Below are 21,420 nucleotides of genomic sequence, written 5' to 3' on the forward strand. Positions count from 1 at the left end.
TTGAGTCTTATGACAATCCTTTGATATAAATGCTGTTATTATCCCCATTTTAGAGTTGAGAAAACTGAGGCAAATAATGGCTACATGATTTGCCTGAGGCCAGAGTGTTATTAAGTGTACAACTTTTCTTATTCTAGGACTCCTGCTGAAACTACTTGTACCACCTAGCTGCCTCAATGGCTTCTACTGATGTAGAAGCTCAAAAATGCATTAGCTTTGAGCAGATAATTTATATGATTGATTCATGTCAAGTCTAGTTTTTGGCCTTTTCTTCTCACCTGATCTGCTCTTTATCCAATCTCCAGTTAAGCTAGGTGGTACAAAGGATAGAGCACAAGTCCAGAGTCAGGAAGATCTGAATTGAAATCCAGCCTCAGACACCAGCTAGGTGATCCTGGGCAAGCTTCAAATACAAAATCTACCATATGATAACAGTATCTACTACCAAGAGTTGTAAATACTTGTGAAGCATTTAGCACAGTCACTTGCACATTATAGGCATGTGGGGACTTATGCTTTTTAATGATAGAAGAAAACTCCCTCTGGCATGTATTCTATACCTCAAGTCTTAACCTAACTCAATAAAAGGGTTAATTGACTTGTCTAAGATCACAATAATATTATGTATCAGAAGCAGGGCTTAAATCCAAGTATTCCTGATTTCCAAATCAAAGGGTTCCATCCAATTTCTCTACCTCCCAGGGTAATGAAAAGCATAATAACGATTCACATTTATGGCATACTCTCCTTTCCTCACAGTAATATTGTAAAGGAGGCAGTGTAATTCATTATTATCCCCATTTTATAATTGAGGAAACTGAGGCTCAGAATTTACATAACTCGCTCATAATTACCTGGCTAGGAAATCTCACAGCTGAAACTAGAATCCATTTTATAGCTTACTTTTTAATCTATTAAACTGCTTCTCAGTAGTAAAACAATGCTCCCATCTTTCTAAAACTAGTAAATCCCAAATCTTGTGGATATATTGCATCAATGCCAACAGTTCTAGGTGATATAGTCTGGAAGCCAAGATCTTTGGGTTCTAATGCCAGCCATGTCACTTACTTGCTGTGTGGTCTTGAGATCCCTTCTATATTCAAACTCCTACAATTCTAATACTGTTTGCTTGATTTCATAAAGTCACATTCCCATTTCATTTTATCTGTGGAGAAAAAATGAGCCATAAGGAATGTACTAGTTTTATGATTGCTTTCAATAGAAATTAATTTTTTAAAAAAAGTCGTCACATCTCTCCTTAAGATTATTGGACGCACCCTGGGATGTGTCCAAAATCAGTCGACAACCTGAGAAACTTTAAGAGAAAAAACAAGGTCCTTCCTTTAGAAACCTCACGTATATGAAGAACATCATTAACTAAGAAGTACTACATGATCGCCATCACCATCATCATCATTATCATCATATTAACTAACGTTTATACAGCACTTACTATGTAAGGCACCAGTACCTTGCTAAACACTTGAGACTTTAGTCTCAAGGTTGGGCCTACTACAGAGAAGTTAAAGTATTTGCAGGCCAGCAATTTTCCGCAAACCTTCTGTCAACTTGACATTTCTTTCTCTGGAAACAGGAAACCAGCAGCTTATTCTCAGACCTCCTGCCAACTTTGAATCCAACTCCTATTCCCTAAAGCACACAGACAGCCAGAGAGAGAGGTCATCAAAATGAAATCTCTGAGCCCTGGTCCAGACAAGACACTCACCCCAACCACAGATCCAGGGAAAATGAAGCAGGGATGCTCTCCCAGCTGGTTCTCAGCTGATTAGGTCTCACAGTCCATCTGGCCTTTTCTGTTCCTATGCACAGCTTGGATTGGGAAGTGAAAACTTTCCAAGCCTTTCAGAACATTTTCATTTTTGCAGAGACAGCACCATGTGTCCTGAAATGCTAAAATGATTGACTGTGAAGGCCTTGGAATTAAAAGGTAAAGTGCTTTTATATGTGTAGTTGTTGGAAACAATTGTTTCCAATGTGTCTGACTTTTTGTGATCCCAGCTGGGGTTTTCTTGACAAAGATACTAGACTGCTTTGCCATTTCTTTAGACTTTGAGTCATTTTATAGATGAGGAAACTGAGGTAAAAAGGGTTAAGTCACTTGTCCTAGGATATACAGTTAATAAATGTCAGAGGCCAGATTTGAACTGAGGAAGATGAATCTTCCTGACTCCAAGCCTGGAATTCCATCTACTGTACCACCAAGCAGCTCAATGTTTTGTGTACGTGTATATGCACATGCACAGACACATGTGAAGAAATCACAGATCCTTTTATATGCTTGTATTTGTAGTTATGTTCTTGAATTTTCACTCATAAAATACCACCACGTCAAGATCGACCACACCCCCAATTTGGCATTAATATACTAACACTCAATCATAAAAGAACTTGATAGAAATCTCACAGATGAACCTTTGAAGAAGAATCAGTTGATTTGAAGAATCAGTTGACCTTAACAACCAAGATGGCTCAAGAAGTCATCACAGGAAATTAAAAAAAAACATATTCAACTGCTATGTCAGAACACTGTGGTGGGCAGTTACATTGCATCTCTGATCTCTCAGTCTTTGCAAAGGTGATATTTCATGCTTGGAATTCACTTCTACTCTTATATCTCTACCTTTCTTTCAAATTCATAGCAAGTACCACCTCCTATAATAACCTTTTCATGGTCTCCCACTTTTAACCCCCCTTGAAACTTATTGTTTACTTTTTCTTGGCTTAGAATTTGTATAAATAGCAATTGTATTCTGCTCTGTCCAGAAGCTCTGAGAAACTTCATCTCCTAGACCTCAGCGATGATAAATAGATGGTAAATTATGGTAATAAATAAATAAAAAAAGATTCTGTTTACCATGGTAAAATCTCATTTATCATGAGATTTTGTCTCAATTCTTACCTAGTTCTTAGTCATTGAATGGATCCAGTCTCAGACAAATTGAGACCTAAATTTTAAAAGCTCAAGATCACCCACTGCATCCTGAGCTATTGCCAGCCATCTTAACCTTTGTCTTGCCACTGGACCTCATCTATTCTAGAGGAGAAAATGCGGCTGATGACTTTGTGAAGTTCTGTATCACATCCCATTTATGCACAAAAGTCAAGACGCCACCCTCATGATGCCATTGGTCCTTTTTAAAAATAAAAGATGAACAAGAACAATTTATATTTGCTTTGTGTATCTTTTTTATTTATTCATATATAGGTATGTGTGTATGATGCTTCCCCATTAGAAGGCAAATTCGTTTAGATCAGGGATTATTTCACTTTTGTTTCGAAATTCCCAGCATCTATATTAGTGCCCAGCATATAGCAGGTACATACTGACTGTATAAATCAAGACAGCCCTAGCATATTGATGCCATGGGCTTTCTTACTAGTTCCTTCAACTAGAAGGCAGAAGTGTCAAAGACTAATGAAGAAAGAAAGGAGAATGAGAATGAGATGGCTAATGTGTTTTTGGTATATATTGATGTATACTATGCTGATGTACAGATACTGTCCCATTGCCAGATGATCATATCTCTCTACAAGGATAACAACCACTTTGATCAAATTTAAAGACTCATAAAAGACAATTCAGTTGTTGGATATGATATTAAAGAAACAGACTAAACAAATCCCCATTCTGAAGAATTTTGTTTTTTCCTTTTTAATTGTCAAAGTAGAATTTCAAAGATTAAATACCTTCCAATACCCATCTTTTAGTTTCTTTTTTTTTTCATTCTTATTACTAGTGTCAGTAATGGTATCTTTTAGTATAGGGATTTTCATATAGTGGGATCTCAATAAATATTTATTAAATGAGTGAATTTCACATTTGCAAAGGTAATAGATATTTTTCAAGTGATTTTTGCCATTTCAATTGACTTTTGATTACCCTTAATACTGGTTGAAAAATGAGCAAGTAGGGGCACTATTTTTTCACAAGGCAAGCTTCTGTACATGTGAACCATAATATATATGAGTAAATATGTTGGCTCATAGGAAATAGGAGAAAAACTGGAGATTATTTAATAAAGCCATCTCATTTTACAGATAAGGAAACTAAGGTCCAAACTGGTTATATAACTTGTCCAGTGACTTACAGGCAGATTCAGAGCCAAGATTCAACTCTAGAGTTTGACTTTAAAGCCACATGTGGTTTGGCAGAGATGAAAAATATCTGGAAAATACTATTTTCAAAAAATCTTAGAAATACACTATGTCCTCCATGGATAGTCAGAACATGGAGAAAGCTGTCTAAAATATACTTATACAGAATTATGAGACAGGCAAGAACTACTATTACAAGTTCCAGGGAAAGAAGACAGATCAGGAAATCCTTGATCATAGTATTTTTGTTTGGGGATAATGATTGTTTGAAGGACTTCCCTAGAATCACAAGCTAGGTATTACTTAAGAAATGTGACTAGGATGGGTACATGTTATATATTGGTCACAGCAGCACATAAAATTTTATTTGGGACTATTCTGTACACTAAACATAAAGGAAAATACAATATAATGGTTTCACCAGACTCATAAGGTTGCCCCCTAAGAACACATTTGCATTTGAAATAAACATTCTATTCCATAGAATAGTCTGACCTGAAATTCCTTTTTAAAACAGAGAACACTTTCTGAGGTCTTGGAAGTGTCCGTTTTCCCTTCTTTGATTTCCCTTCTCTGTGGTTCTCTTTTAAAGTTTCCTCCTATGCATCATGCTGAGAGGTGACACAGTTTCAGAGATGCCCCACAGTTTATGAATGTCCTTTGCTAAGGGAATTGTCTCGGTTCTTATTGTAAGTATTTGGCTTCATTCTTTGTTGGCAATCTCATAAAGTCTTACAATAAGGAGCTATTTTGGGCCAGGGAAAGTGTTACCCATGCAAATGACATATACTTGTAAATATATCCATGATTTGCACACATGCCTTGTATATATAGATATAGTTGAACACCATATGTGTGTGTGTGCATTTACCCATATAAATAGATGCATAAAATGGATGTTTTAGTATAAGACAGTATAAAAAACAGACAAGTCTCTGACCTTGGAGTTAAGGAAACCAGGGTTCAAGTGCTGCCTCTGAAACATTCTGGTTTATGGGCAAGTTAAATTAATCTCTCAGTGCCTCAAAAACCTCAATAAGTTGTTGATCTGCATCAATAGAGGAAGTTTTGACACTGAGCGTTCCACATATTAATCATAGGCCTGGGGCAAAATAAATGAAATAAACTACTAAAAAGAATTCTTAAGCCAAAGTTTATAATTTCAACATATAATATCTGTAATTTTGAGTGGGGAAAATATATCTTTATTTCCATCAACTTATAGTTAAATTTTTTTCATTATTTTAAAACCTGATAATGAGAAGGGGTCCATAGGTTTCACCAGATGGCCTAAGGCATCCATGACACACCAAAAAAGGTTAATAACTTCTACTCTACAATATATACATGTATGTATGTATATATATATATATATATATAAAGAGTTTTTAGTCCAGCTTTTTCCAGTGCCTGAATATAAGTTATTCCCTAGGAGTAACCGATAGAAATAATAAGCTTTTGGATCATGAAAGAATTCTGAGATCATTAAATCTGTTACTGCCTCAGAAACTCAGTAGCTATATGATCCTGGGCAAGTCACTTTAGACCTCAGTGCCTCAGTTTCCATATCTGCAGAATCAGTAAAATAACAACAGCATCTACCTCTCAGAGCATAAAGTACGTATGAGTACAAACGAGAATCAAAAGTACATAAAGCATTTTGTAAACCTTAAAAACTATTACATAAATGTTAGCTATTATTCTTTTTCATTTCCTATAGTAGACTGAGTTAAAATACAAATTGCATGTAAATTCTCTAACATTCAGGTCATACTTATTTGAAGATACACTAAAAGGTTGGCTTTTGCTAGGCTTTTTGCTGTAGTCATCTTTAAATTTAATTTTTATGGGTGAAGTCATGCTAGGAAGCATGCCTGTGACTGGTGATGACTACATTAGCTTAAATCCACTCTTTTGTTTCTGATTGGGATATCATTTTGGACAATGAACAGGATTTGAGTCATTGTTTTGGCAAGCCCTGACCTAAGACTTCCATTTACCAGGACAATGAACCATTGACCTTTCTGCCATCAAAAAGCTATGGTGCCCTTTTAAAAAACCATTTCTTTTGGCATTAAAATACATGCTCAAACTGTAACCTATTCCATTTCAGTGAAATACTGTTATGCAAACCAAACTGTAACAGTACAAAATCATGGAACATAGGGTCAAAGACAACCTATCAGAACCAAAAATAGAATCCAAATCAATTAGCATTTATTAATCCCCTACTTTAAGTCTGGTACTACATTGAGTGCTAAGATATAGACAAAAATGAAAGTGCTAAATCAATAAATTTGCATATTACTGGGAGGGGGAAAATGGCACATAGAGACAAAAGTAGAATCAAAATAATTCCAATTGTTGTTATGAAAATACAGACACGTATATAACTGGTGTTATCAAGAAATGCCAAATTCCATGGCTACAGCCATTCCCAACTTGACTTTCCTAATCAAGGTCAAATATCAGACATATGTTAAATGACTCAAACAAACCAGCTTTGATGTAACCTTCTCTTAAAATATGTCATAGTAACTTTATCATTCATATAAGGGCTTTATCATATAAAAAATTATATAAAATGTCTCATTTGTTTCTCACAACAGCCCAGTGAGATAGATGAAAATATCATTTCCATTTAAAGATTTTTCCATTCCATGCATTTTGCTTGGAGCCTGACATGGCTTCTCTCCCTCTTTAAAATGGTTCCCTCTGAACCAGAACTTCCAAGACCATGATCCATATCACTAGGGGAAGTGATCCCCAGTTTGGAGGAAGGGTTGTGCTTATAAGTTAGTGAATACAAAGTAATCTTCCTTTTCTCACCCTCACTCTGCCTTTCCTCTCTTCTCTCTTCTCTCTTCCTCTCACCATCACCCCCTTATACAATTTTCACCTCTTGCTCCTGGAGCAGAAATCAACTTAATAGTTCCAATGCATTTTGTAAGATTATAAAGATCACTTGTCCCATGACTCCACTGACCATCCCTGTGATTTTCCCACACCCTTTCCCGGCCACAAATGCCCTTTCCGTGAGGAAAAGGACTGTGTCACTTTTGTATTTTATAACTGCTTTGATTTTATTCATTTATTTTATTTTGAGAAAACTGGGTATCAAAGAAATTAAGTAACTTGTTCATTGTCCGTTTCCAAAGTAGGATTTGAACTCATCTTCATGACTGAGTACTAAATGCTTTCCCCTACACCAAGCTGTCTAACAACTTCTGAATTTCAATTTCTTAAACTCTAGGAAGCCCTTTCTGGTTTAGAATGAGTTATTTTAAATGCAATTTCCAACCTTCTACTATACTGAACTCTGCTTAATCCTGACATAAATTAAATGGTAATGTACTCTATATTAGCAGGCAACTAAGCTTCCATCAGTAGATTAGAAACTTTGAAATGTTTACCTCATCACAAAGGAGGCAAATTATCAGGCTCTTCCACCTAAACATTTCTTCTTCAAAATTCAGTTTTACCAAACCACTATGTCAGTTATTAGAGGAAACCAATTTTCATAAGAATATTATATGCCTAGATATAAAACTTCTAACAGTATCCTGGGGTGGATAGGGAGGCTCTGGCAGAGAGTGGATAGGCCACTGGACTTGAAATCAGAAAAATCTGAATTTAAAATCAGCCTATGAGACTAGCAACGTGACTAGGCAAATCACAAATACTCTGAACCTGTCTACTCCCTCGTCTGTAAAATGAAGAAAACACTCATAGAATCCACATCACATGATTATTATGAAATAAATGAGATAATATAATATACTTTACAAATTTTAAAGTAAATATGCTAGTATTTTTACTATTAGTAATAATAAAAATAACTACTCCAGGGAAAGCCTAAATTCCCTTATACATGCAAGATAATACAGAGGTCTCCCCTTTTGTAAATAGTATTGCTATGCCCCAAAATACACAAAGTATTGTTATTTCATAATCTCTCAAGAAATATACTTTTACCACTGAAAATGGACATTGTTTTTAAAAAATGAAAAGGGGAAAGAAGTTAAATGGCAAGAACACACTGACATCTGCTGGCATTTCATAAACATTTTTTTAAAGAACATTTGTTTCAATGTACTCACAAAATCTTGGAGTTGGAAGATACTTTTACGTACTATTATATAATAAACTCAAATTGAGACTAACAAGAGTAATATTGATTTATAAAGTTACCTGAAACTGAAGAAGATCATTAATGATGGAAAATACTGGACTCTCTTTTTTTCTTGAAATTGCAGGATCTGTTCCCTCCCTTCTTCACCAGAGCAGTCAAAAAGCTATAATTAATGGGTTGGAGGAAAGGGAAATGTTTGATTTTTAATCTCTGGGCAGAATCACTGCTATAGAGAAGTTAATGTCAGTCCAAGTCTAACACAATGCTTTGTGGCCCATAAATGTTCCCTGTTTCAACTATTTGTTGTTCTTTTACTTTTCAACTATTTATCTGATATTCATTTCTCACCAGACTTTAATCCTCCAGATTTTTCCATTAGAGCCCCAAAAAAACATCATCCTGGAAGATCATTTCAGGTTTAGAAATCACAACTCTAAAGTACCTACCCTTAGTCCCTGTCACCCACCTTCTGACTAAAGGGTGGATGGCTTCATTTAAGAAGGCCTAAGCCAACCATCTTTTCTTTTCTCACCAGGCTGTACTTGGGACTTTCCAACATCCTCCTCATCTTATAGCCCTTCCAATTAGCTATCTTCCTCGTCCCCTTTCTATTTCTTCTTAAATAGAATTCCCCAATTAGAATGTAAACATATTGGGAGTGGATTTTTTTGGTGTTTATATTTGTGTTCTCAGTCCTTACTAGAGTAACCTTTTAAGAAATCCTTGCTTATGGATTTCTGCTACAATGAAGTAATACTATGAGTGAAGAGTGCAGGGAGGGAACTAAAATAGTCAAATTTAACAATTAAATCAAAAATCCTATTTTCCCTAAAAGAAAAAAAAAATGGAAGAGAGGATGGATCTTGGAACATGGAAGGCAGCATGGCTAGGGAGGAAATGAATAAAAACTCAGGGTTTATTTAAGTTCATTGAAGATAAAAATTGAGCACTGCTGGAAATCATCTAATCAAGAACACCCTCATTTTATGTATGAGGAAATTCACACTGCAATTTAGTAGAAGAATTAAGACTAGACCCTAAATACTCTGATTTCTAGTTCAGGGATCTAAAAAGTGTTGGAAAGGGAGGAAAGAACCCAGGAAAGACTATGGCCAGGAAAACATTTAAAAAATATTTAGATTACAGTTGAAAGGCTAGCAGAGGAAAAGCACACATATAAGTATCTATTCCTTAATATCCCAATATGTCACACATTTCTACTTGCAAACCTCAGGTAAAGCAGCCTCATTCTATTTATTGACAGTTCCAACCACTGGAAACCAAGCCACTACACTGAATGTAAAGCTTCCTTTCCATGTAGCTTCTCTTCTTGCTTTCTCACTTCCTTATCAGTCATTTCCTAACTATTATAATCAGGATTCCATTCTCTACCATTTTATTGATGCAGTTCTCCCTAAGGTTACCAAGAAACCTAATTGTGAAATCCATTAGTCTTTTCTCAATCGGTTCCTTCCTTGAATACTCAGAAGTTTTTGAATGAATGTGACTAACCCATGATTCTGTGTATTTCCTCTTCTTTAGATTTCATGACATAGCTATCTTCTGGTCTTCCCAGTACTTAGAGAACTATCTGTTTTTGTTTTTTACTTTGCTTTCTATAAATACTCGTCATGTAATGGAAAAAGCAGTGGGTATAAACTCAGAGAAATTGTGTTTGAATCTCATGCCTCTTGGTACCCGTGCAATCTTGGTGAAATTATTTAGTCACTATAGACCTCAGTTTCCATGTCTGTTAAATGAGGAGGCTGATCTATAACATTTCTAAGATTTTTTCTGTTTCTAAATGTTATGATCCTGCCTCTTAAGCAGGGATGTTCACTAAAGCTTTATTCTGAGTCCTCTTTTCTTCTCTCTCCTTTGGTGATCTTTTTAGCAACCTTGTATTGAATTCTCTATCAATTGAATTTTCATCTTTTTGCAAATGATTCTAAAAGTTATGTGCCCTGGGCTTACCTATCCACTGAACTCTAGTATGGCATGGCCAACTGTCAGTTAGCCATCTCCATTTTGGTATCCCAACTCATTCTAATACATCCAAAATTGAAATATAACATCTTTCTTTACAATCTATCGCACCTTCAACTTTACCTTCTTTTGTCCACCTACACCCTCCCAGTCACCTTGATTTGTCATCTCAGAGTCACCCTTAACATTTTCCTTTCCAGGGAATAAATTCCTAATTGTATTGATTCTGCTTTAATAACATCTCTCAAATACTCACCAACCAGAATAGTTTTTCACAATCTCTCACCTGGATTATATATAATAACCTCCTGATTCATCTTTCTACTTCCAATCTTTCCCCTTCTCCAATCCAATCATCACAAAGCTACCAAAATAATCTTCCGAAGGCATGGGTTTACCACGTTACTCCCCTATTCCAAAACTTTTGATGATTTCCTTTTGCTCTAGAATAAAATATAAACTTCTCAGTCTGTAAGTTAAAGTCTTCTACAACCTAGTTCTAACCTACTTTTCCAGTCAAATGTTAAACCGGCCAATTTACTCTTAACTAGAAATTGGAAATCCATCTCCCAGTCATCTTCACAATACTTATTGAAGATATTCCCTTATCCTATAATGCACCTCTTCTTTACCTCCCTCTCTCAAAAACCTTATCTAATTTCGAATCTGAGCTCAGGTACTTTCCTAGCCTTTCAAGTTTTCCCTATTATTCTCCTTACATAACTTGTCAATGTTCTCCCCCTTTTTACATTTCCAAATATTTACTTATTGGTGTTGAACCTGAATTGAATACCATTTTCTTGAGAACATATTATACATATGATATGTATGTGTGTATTTATGTGTGTATCTCTGAGCCTAAAACAATTCCTGGCATATATTAGGCTTTAATAAATAAATGTCTGTTGAATTGAATCCTACAAATGTCTGTTGAATTGAATCCTACCCTCTCTTCCTTGTTCTGTCTCTGGGACAAACAGAAAAAAAAAAAACTATTCCTTCCTTTAACATATGTTCCTTAAAGTAAATTAAATTCTTTGTAATAGTCTTCCAAAATGTTTTAAGACAGTTATTTAAAAAAACTGTCAAAAATAAACAAAGAAAAAACTTATTTCCTAAATCATCTCCTCCTGGATAGAGTTTCCATATTTCAATTGTATGGTTTAGACTTCAATTGAAATCAGTGAGACAGGATACTGTCATCCTGAATTTTCAACTCTTATTAGACTCATGGAGCTCAAGTATCTGATGGGTAACACAACCAGAGTTCAAAGAAGGTAGACCTAGACTGAAGAGTTATATTACATTTTTTTATGAAACTGCAGAGGTATTCTAATTTTAAGTCTATAGTTTGGGAGGTGGAGATAACTTTCTCCACCTAATTTCCAACCTAATTTCTTCATTTGGGCCTTGACTCCTATCTTTTCATTAATTTATGCTTAAAGCAATCACAGCAGAAATTTATCTAGTGACTTCTCAAAGCTCTTCAGAATCCACATCTTCTTTAGCCCAATCTTAATTTTGTTGCTATTTTTTTTCATAAAGCCAATAACTATATTATCATTTTTCTCAGGCTAGACATTCTAGTTCTTATCTCTTCATATTGAAACTACTTTATATTCCTTAAATCATTTATTTGTACAGTACTTTTATGACTTTCTTTTCATATTTTTCAACATAATTATTTAAAATATTAAGTTCCTACTGTATGTAATTTACTTAATAGACACTGAGGGAGAAAAGGTAAATAAGAGCCAGTCCCTGAGCTTATATCTTAGTAAGAATGTCTAATGTGTAAAAAAAGATCTCTAAGACCAAAGAAGGAGACCAAATGCAATGGTTGATGGAAAAGATACCTGTGCTTGAGGAAATCAGGGAGGAGGGGTATTTCATTTGAACCTGGAAGTATTGATAGAACCTCAGCAAATGGAGAAGAAAGGCAAGATCATTTCAAGGGGTTATGAAACAAGTGAGCAAAGGCACATGCAAAAGAAAATAATAGGGTATGACCAATAAGATGGCAAATAGACTTGTTTGACTGGAACATAAAATATGTGAATGAATGAACCAGCAGACATTTATTGAATACTCAATTCATTAAGTGATGAGATACAAATACAATGACTCAAACGATCCTTACACACAAAGAACTTACATTCTAATGAGATTCTCATCATTAGATGAGACTGAAGGTAGATCAGAAACTATTGAATTCTGCTTGCCAAGATAAAGTACCTGGTCTTTGTTCAGTTGGCAATGAGAACCCATAGAAGGTTTCTGAGTATTAGAGGGCCATAGGAGGGCTGGATATTAGAAATATTAACAAAGTTTTAAAGGATGTTTTAAATGACCTAGAATAAATGTAAAACTTTATTAAGTCTAAATATGGAGGATGCATTATTCTTAGAATGTAGCAAAAAGCATCATGCTGTAGGATGACATGCTTTGGCCACCAGGTGGCCAAAATGAATGAAGCATTGGACCTAGAATTAGGAACTCCTGAATTCAAATCCTATCTCAGATACTTACTAGCTGCACAACCCTGAATTAGTCTCTTACTAGCTTTTTATCTTAATTTTCTCATCTATAAAATGAGGATAAAATAGTATCTACGCCTCAGGGTTGTTTTGTTAAAATAGCTTTTTATTTACAAGACATATGCATAGGTAATTCTTTAGCATTGACCCTTGCAAAACCTTCTCTTGCAACTTTTCTCCACCTTCCCCCCATATGGCAGATAGACCAATACATGTTAAATATGTTAAAGTATATATTAAATACAATATATGTATACATATTTATACAATTGTCTTGCTAGACAAGAGAAATTGGATCTAGAAAGAAGGTAAAAAAAAAATCTAAGAAGGAAAACAAAAATAATATAAGGAGTGGAAATGCTATGTTATGGTCCACACTCATTTCTCAAGGTTGTTTTGAAGGGGAAAAGAGATACGTGTAAAGCATTTTACAAACCTTAAAATGCTACATAAATGTTAGTTGGAACTGTCCAAAGTACATTAGCCTGCTTTGATAGGTCATTGGAGTTCCTCTAGATAAAACTAAAAACTAACATTGGTGCTGGGTGGAGTAGTAGCTAAAATGTTGGACTGGAAATCAAAAAAGACCCCAGTTCAAATGCTGATTCAAACACTTACAAATTGTGAGATGCTAAATCCCTTACTCTCTCAATCTGTTTCCTCATCTACAAAATGAGGTTGTTGGGCTCAATAATCTTTTCATAAGTTTTGGTGAGTAAGTGAAGTGAGTAGAACCAAGAGAACATTTTACACAGCAGTAACAAGATTATGAGATGAACAACTCTAATGGATTTGGCTCTTTTCAACAATGAAGTGATTTAGATTTGTGATGGAGAGAGCCATATAGAAAGAGGACTATGGCAACTGCATCACAATATAGTATTTTCACCTTTTTGTTGTTTGCTTACTTTTTTCTTTCTTTCTTTTTCCTTTTTGATCTTATTTTTTCTTGTGCAGTATGATAAACATGAAAATATGTTTAGAAGAATTGCACATGTTTAATCTATTGGATTATTTGTGGCTGGGAAGGGAGGTAGTGGAAGGGAAGGAGAAAAATTTGGAACACAAGGTTTTGCAAAGGTGAATGTTAAAAACCATCTTCACATGTATTTTGAAAATAAAAAATCTATTATTAAAAAAAAGAAAAAATAAGTTTTAATGAGGATTTTTATTTAGGTATGGGTTAGACCAGAAACATTCTTACTCTCTTAAAGATCCCATATATACCAATACATTCACAGCATCAGTTTTTTGCAATAGCATATGGATAATATATAATATAATATATACATGGATAATATAATTATTAATGGGTATCATGGTATCCATCAACTACTAAAAACACTTAATCACCTATGCTACATGAATATAATGGAATATTATTCTACAATAAGAAAAGATGAATATAAGGAAATTGGAGAAATATGTGAAACTCCTGTATAAACTGATGCACAATGAAATAAACATTAGAGAACATGTTGTTATATGATACAATGACTTCAACAATAAAAATGGAAAGAACACTAAGGAAAATCAATCTTTAAGGAACAAAAACAAGAAATTTTTCTTCCAAAGAAGAAGTAATCATATCTTGACAGAGAGATAGGAGTCTTCAGGGACAGACTTGTCAGCTCTGTCAGACTTGGTCACTATATTGGCTGTTTTTGCCTATTTTTCTTTGTTAGGAGAATTATATTCTGAGAGAGGACGATGCAACAACATACCAAAAAATGAGCATAAGAACTCAGAGAGAAATGACTGGTGGTATTTTTTGTCTTTAAGTTTCTAATCCTTAGTATGGTGTCAATCACATATTAGCTATTTAATAAAAACTTTTTGAAATAATAATTTGATGCAAAACCAAAAGACATTGATAAAGTTTTGAAAAAAATGTGACCCATAAATGGCTTCTTTAAAATTACTCTTAAAACATATATCCATAACCAATGCCAATTACAGTGGCTATTGTGTATACAAGAATTAGGTTATGAAGTCTTAGACCAAAAGAAATCTAAACTAAATCTCTTCATTTGATCAGAAATCTGGCACCAGTGGGGTTTGGCTAAGGCTACTCAGTGCTGAATCAGCACTCTCTTCCCATGGCCTTGTCAGTTTTCATGATGAGTATAACAAATTAGTGCCTCTCTCTGCCAGTCAATTAGATTTTGTGCATATGGAAGTTGTCAAGATGATTTTGTAGCCAGCAATCTTTGTACAGAGCCACTTGCTTCAACCTCATCTACTATTCTATTGGGGCTCTGTTTAATCTATCCCCAACACACATCTAAGTTACCACCCAACTGCCGATGAAAAAGGAAAATGAGGAAATCACATAATGGTTTCTAGGGTTTCATGATTTCCTTAACTACCTACCATGAAAAATGGGTCCGTTCTATCTATTTAGTGTGGTGTCTTTCATCTACTACAGTTAAGTATACTTGAATTTTTAGTCTTATCGCTTCTCCAGAATCTCAGAGGAATGGAGAAAAGCCACCTCATTGAAAAAGGAGATTTCATGCATCAAACTGGTTGACCTAGCATATCTGAAAATATCTAATTTTAATTCTTAGGAAAAATATGAAGAGAAAGATGGATTTTGATTATGATGATTAAAAAAAGAAATAGCAAGACATAGAGAAAACAGAAACCTATATACTGTATTGGCTATAGCTATCACTAAAACCTAAGTCTTGAGCCTATTATTTTGGAGAGCCAGAGATAACAGGTACCTCTGGCCTATGTACATTAAGTGGGCTCAAAATATATAATTGAGTATAATCAGTTATACTCATAAATGAGGACCAACACTACTTAAGGACTTTATAACTCAAAAGTCTATGGTTCAAAAATGATGGTTAATGCACAAAATATAAGAAATGCAGTTCATATAAGAGATAATATGGTATAGTGGAATTTAGAATCAAAGATTGTCGTTCAAGCATGTCCAATTCTTTATGACACTATAAAGAATTTTCTTTGTGAAGATACTAGAGTGGTGTGCCATTTCCTTCTCCAACAGATTAAGGGAAAGAGAGGTTAAATGACTTGCCTAGAATCACTTAGCAAGTAAGTATTTGAGGTTGGATTTAAATTCCAGGTCTAGAATTCTATCCCTTAAGTTACCTGGCTGCCATCTTTGCCCTGATGTTGATTGCTTTGTGAACTTGGGAAAATTAGGGGGTCTCTCTGGATATCAATTTCTTCATTTATAAGAGTAAGATATGATGACTCTAAAGATCCCTTCCAACATTAAAACCTTTGATCCTGTGGACAATTAGAGATGTGGCACATAGAAATCTGAGATAAGTACTAGTACCTGAGCAGCATCCAAAACTGAAAGATAATTCTCCAAGATAGCTAGCAACTATTTCCCATTCCTATCTAACGTGTATACTTGTGACTGAGCCAGCACCATCTCTAACATTGTTTCCTGAATTGCTTTCCATTATTAACATAATGGAACACCCTTATCTCCCTCTCCATCCCCTACTTCACCCCAGTTCTCACTAACTGACTAAACCAAAGGAACAGCTCCTGGACTTTGGATAAAAAGAAACTGGCCATCAAAAGGGTAGAGAGAAAGTTGAATTAACAGATGGCAAAAGATTTCTATCAAAATCTACCTCTACCTCAATATCTGGATGAGTAACAGTATACTCATATTGTTCCTCTGGAACTCATAGCCCTCATTAAGCTATCCACCTGTTCATGTTGGTTCCAATGTTCTTACCACCAAGCACATTCTTCCCAAACTCCTACTCAAAGGAGAACACATGGTTCCCTTTTAAAAGGAAACTGACACACACACAAATGGGAACTTAGGAGGCAACTGATTTCAGAAGTTTTTGGAGATTCCAGCTAATCCACAACTTTTTCTTTGAAGACAAACATTATATAGTACTTTGTACAGACACATAAACTTCTTCCACCAATACAGGATAACTGTGATTGTATAGCCTCCATGTCTGTTTTCAACTTGTTCAATATTCTTGATTGTAAAATTCTAAAGTAATTGCCGAAAAGATGGAATTTCATTTCCAAACTGTTGCAAGATTTGCCTTTCTGAATCATGGCCTTTCTACACCTCAAAGCTCATTATTACATAGATTAAATAGACACTTTTTTAATAGTGAGAAAAAGCAACAAGGAATACCAGGTTCCTTTCTCTTTAGAAGTAACCAATAACTTTAAACCCACATGTACCTCCTGCAAAAATCTGTATACCATGAACAAACAACCTAGATATGCAGAATGAGATACATCTTTTTGGACATGGCCATTATGGACATTTATTTTACTTGATGGTACATGTTTATTGTAAAAAGTTTTGTTTGAAATAGTCCAAAGGTATTTGATGACAGTTTAGATGCTACTCTTATTTTATTTTTTAATTAAGCATTCCATTTTTGCAATTGATCCTTGAGGCTATTTGGAAGGGGAGCTATTTTGTATATTTTTGTATTTTGGTAGGGAGAAATAACTATATGACTATTAATTTTTTTATTTTATAGCTCTTCTTTATAATAAAAGTGCATTGTAATTCTTTGGGGAGGGGAGAAAATAGGAGGGAGAGAAAATAAGTGTCTCTGAATTTTAAAAATTAATTTAAAAAAAGAAACATATTTTGCTTTAGAAACAAGAATACAATTTCTATATTTTGACAGAAGTTCTCAGTCTTATTGTGGGGGAAGTTCAGATAGTGGCCTCAAACCAATAACTCTACAGGATATTTCTTATGAAGATAGCTCCAAAACTAAAATTCTATTCCAATGATACTTAATGAAGGACTAATCCAAAAGTATTTAATGCCATTTTAGCTGCTGCCACTATTTTACTCTTTAATTAATCATTCCATTTTTGCACTTGAGCCCTGAGGCAGTTCAGGGGATGAGCTATTTTACATATTGGGGAGGGGGAGAGAATCACTACAGCTCCATTTAAAATTAATTTTGATTTTATAGGTCTTTCTTACCAAAGAACTATGCTACAGTTTTCTCAAAAGAAGAAAAAAAAGCTTAAATATAGTAAATTGCTTGATAATTTTAGGAAAGTCAGCAGGTATTAATTTGTCGAGGATGTTTCCTTACTAAAGCCCATGCTGTAAAAAGAAGGAAGCCCTTGCCTCCCAGTGTCCTTCAGACCATTTGTACTCAGATTTCAATAGTCTTGTTACACACCACTGTGAAATCCCTATGTCCCCAAAGTATTTTCTGTGTCAAATACAATTTCCCTCTTGGAATGTGTTCATTACTCAACACATCAGCTTAAAAGATGCAAATAAAATGTTCTAATTTTCAGAAAGGTGAAGTGTCAGACATATTTATACAGAGCAGAAATGTTTTCCAAAAGTAAAGATATATTTGAAAAGGACGATTGATAAAGTACATGCTACAAAGCATACAATTGCTGGAGTAGGGTGAACTACATTCTTGTTTAAAATGCACTCTGAGACATAAAGACAGCTAAAGGCCTAAACCTCAGACATTGAGCCAGAGGAAAAAAAAAATAGCATCAATTATCATGGAGAGAAAAATAGGGCACAGTATGTCAGAATCATGAGTAAAAATCTGTTCAGCCCTATCCTTTGGCTCAGTTTCCTGGGAGGAAGCTAGAGGATCGTGGATTGTAGTTAAAAGAAGTGTTTTAAAAAATAAATAGGGTGTGGTGGGGAGAGATGTCAGGCTATTTCTACTTTAATACTCTTGGGTAAAGAAACCAAGAGTAGTGAGAGCTTTTAGCTGCAAAAAAAACAAATTAAAAAAAAGATCCTGGAAATGATTTCTTTCTATTCACAGCATTCTAAGTAAGGCTTTGGGAGGTGGATGAGGGGTCAAATCCCATGGAGCTATAGGCTGACATCATGGGAACTATTTCTCTTAGGGATCCTTGAAAAGTACCTGTTTCCCAGCTATACTGACCATGTAGAGAGGGGATAGCAAGCCATTGGTCTAATTCAGAACAGTAATCTTTATATAATATGTAATTAATATCTATTTAAATTTAACTTCTGGTATGACAATTTTGGCTTAGGAAGAGAATTTGGTTCTCCAATAACCACTCATTCCCACCTAATAAACCTTATTTTATTACATTAGTTTTTCTTTTATTCCCAAATTCAACTTAAAGTACCTTAGTAGAAAACCCTTTGAACTACTTTGTAACCTCAATGTGCTATAAAATATGAGCTACTATTATTTGTTATTAATGGTACTACAAGAAGATCCAGAATCAGCAAGGATTCAAGGAGTGAAGCAGGAATGCTGTTAACAGCACATAAGTATTCAGCTTAAAAAAAAAAAAGAAAAAGAAAAGGAAACTTTACATTTTAACCTGTCCATTGGAAAGTGTACTGTTGTGCCCTTAATACTCAGAAGTCTCCTGAGTTAGTTCTTCTTAAGGACAGGGCTATGGCAATAAATCTGCCATGAAACCCCAAGAGATTGGGGGAGGGGCACAAAAGGATATCATTTGGTTTTCTTGTTTTCTTGGTTTCTTTTGTGTCAAAGAAACAGGCAGTGGAAGCAAGAAAAAATGGAGATATGTGTTCAGTCTCTCATTACCCCATTCAAAAACTGCATGTATTCTTTTCAATGAAAGCTTAAGTTAGCCTAAGTGCCCCCACTCCTGAAAGCAATACAACAAATACAACTTTGTCATTTTTTTAAAGTAAATTTGATCAGAATTGTTAAGAGGATGAAGTTCATTTAAAGATAAGCATAAACCACTAGGCAGCCTGGCCATTGGGATGGGTAATTAATCATGACTTTCAACTTCCATTTGGGAAACCTGTGGAACCCTTTGGAACCATGATAACTGAGGATATAAAAGCAGGCGAATCAGAGAACCTGCTTCTGGAGTTCATCCACTGTCCACACTGAAATCAACAAGAATCCTAGCTAAGGTTTCTCCCGTTAGGCCCCTCAGACTGCTGTACCCATTACCGAGTAACATAGAAAGAGGTCTGGAAGTGCGACTGGGAGGTCTCTTGGGAGATGATGGAGAAGAATGTACTTCTGACTAGATTCACCACGAACAAACCGTGCTGTCCTCAGATTTCCTTGTCTTACTGTAATACATAACACAGCTCCAATGTACCTCCAATTTTGGATACCACCTTGAGAATAAGTATTCCAAGGAGACTCCCAGCATTTAGCATTGAACCAGACGGCGTCTGGCTCAGTTCTAAGTGAAGATTGTCTCTCCCGAGGTTAGGGTGATCTATTCAGTTCCCCAGCCTTCAAGAACCCCATGGACTAGCTGTAAATCAAGCTGGTGGCGCTACTCTAAGTGAACTCAAATCTCCTTTTTCTTCTCTCCCCCTCCCCCTTCCGCCCCCTATCCCCGACAATAAATAAAGAAATCCTAGGGAGCAATTTTCAACTTGTTTTCTGGGTCTAAGGACCTGCCAATCTCTACCAACTAGTCGAAACTAGCCTCATCTTCTCTTTTGCTCTTGAGTATTTATAGTTAACAACGTTAACTGGCTTCCAATACACAATTTCAATGACTATTAGAGTATTGTTATCGTCGTCATTAGGAATTACTTTAAGGGTGTTTACCTTTCTTCCTTAGACACACTGCGATTTTCCCTCCAAGCCAAATTAACTGACTGCATCCCCACCTACCCCCACTACCTTTTCCAAAGGAGAGTGAGGATCCTCAGGGTGCCCCAGAGCCTTCTAATTGAGCTCAAGGGAAATAAGCTAGGGGTCCATGGTAAGTCCTGGCCACTAGAGCAAAGTGCGCAGCTGCCCAAATCGCCCGGTCCCCGGTCACCCAGCTTTCCCAGACTAGGATTTGATTTCTCCATTGGAGTTACCCAAATTACCTGGTCTGAGTCAGCTGAGGTCTCCCCGAGCTCCCTAAGAACTGCCCATAGTTCCAAAGGCGCTCCTCCTTTCTAAGTCGGAATGAAAAGACAGCTCCGTTGGGAGCTGCCGGGACCGCCCGGGAGCTCGCACCAAAGACAGGGAAAAAGTTCAGAGTCCAAACGGGCGGCGGCAGCTATTCCAAACCCTGGTGAGCGCGCGCGTGCCCGTCCACGCCCGCTGTAACCAGCCGGCTCCTATGGAGAGAAGCTGCCAGGGACTTGAGGCGTGGAAATGACAATTTTCCCTCCCCGGAGTGCCCGTTTCGGTAGTGCTCTCCCATCCAGTTCCCCTCCTTACCTAAGGAGACCCTAGGTAACAGGGGAGAGCAGGGCGCGGCAACGACTCAACCTGCACTCACTTGGGGCGTTGGTTCTTGCTGCTTTTCTTGCCCCCACTACACATCTTTGAGCCCCCCAGACCACATTCCCGGGGCCCCCACCCGCTTCCTCATCCCCTGAGCCAGACTTACCATCAGCCGTAGCCAGCGAAGGGAGGGCACGTGTTTTTACCTCTCACGCCGGCTGCAACTTCGAGGGCAGGTCAGCCTCGAGGTGTCCGGCCCCGGTCCTGGTCAGGCAACCGGGGCCCCGCTCCCACCCACTTCCCCAAAAAAGCCGATTAGTCTAAGAACAGCTCGCTGACTTGTCTGAGAAGCTGATGAGCGCACAAGCCCCTGGGCTTGGGGTGGCGGTCCTGGTCTCAGTCCGAGATCCCAGAGCGCCCGAGCCTCTCTGTGTCCCGGAGCGCACAATCCCTTCTTTCGCCTCTTTCTTTCCAA

The 21,420-nt window shown here is 36.3% G+C and overlaps 1 protein-coding gene across 24 annotated transcripts in view; it reads right to left on the reverse strand.

Annotated features, from left to right (window-relative positions):
• Nucleotides 1–21,212, reverse strand: part of RBFOX1 (RNA binding fox-1 homolog 1) — a 1,699,751-nt gene extending 1,678,539 nt beyond the window's left edge. For all 24 annotated transcript variants that reach the window (XM_051964083.1, XM_051964074.1, XM_051964056.1 and 21 more), the window contains exon 1: nucleotides 21,112–21,212. In XM_051964083.1, coding sequence (XP_051820043.1) covers nucleotides 21,112–21,114 — 3 coding nt within the window. In that variant the 5' untranslated portion in view covers nucleotides 21,115–21,212. The remainder of the gene's footprint in view (nucleotides 1–21,111) is intronic.
• Between the last annotated feature and the right edge of the window lie 208 nt (nucleotides 21,213–21,420).

Source organism: Antechinus flavipes, chromosome 1, assembly GCF_016432865.1.
Source record: "Antechinus flavipes isolate AdamAnt ecotype Samford, QLD, Australia chromosome 1, AdamAnt_v2, whole genome shotgun sequence".
NCBI classification, from domain to species: domain Eukaryota; kingdom Metazoa; phylum Chordata; class Mammalia; order Dasyuromorphia; family Dasyuridae; genus Antechinus; species Antechinus flavipes.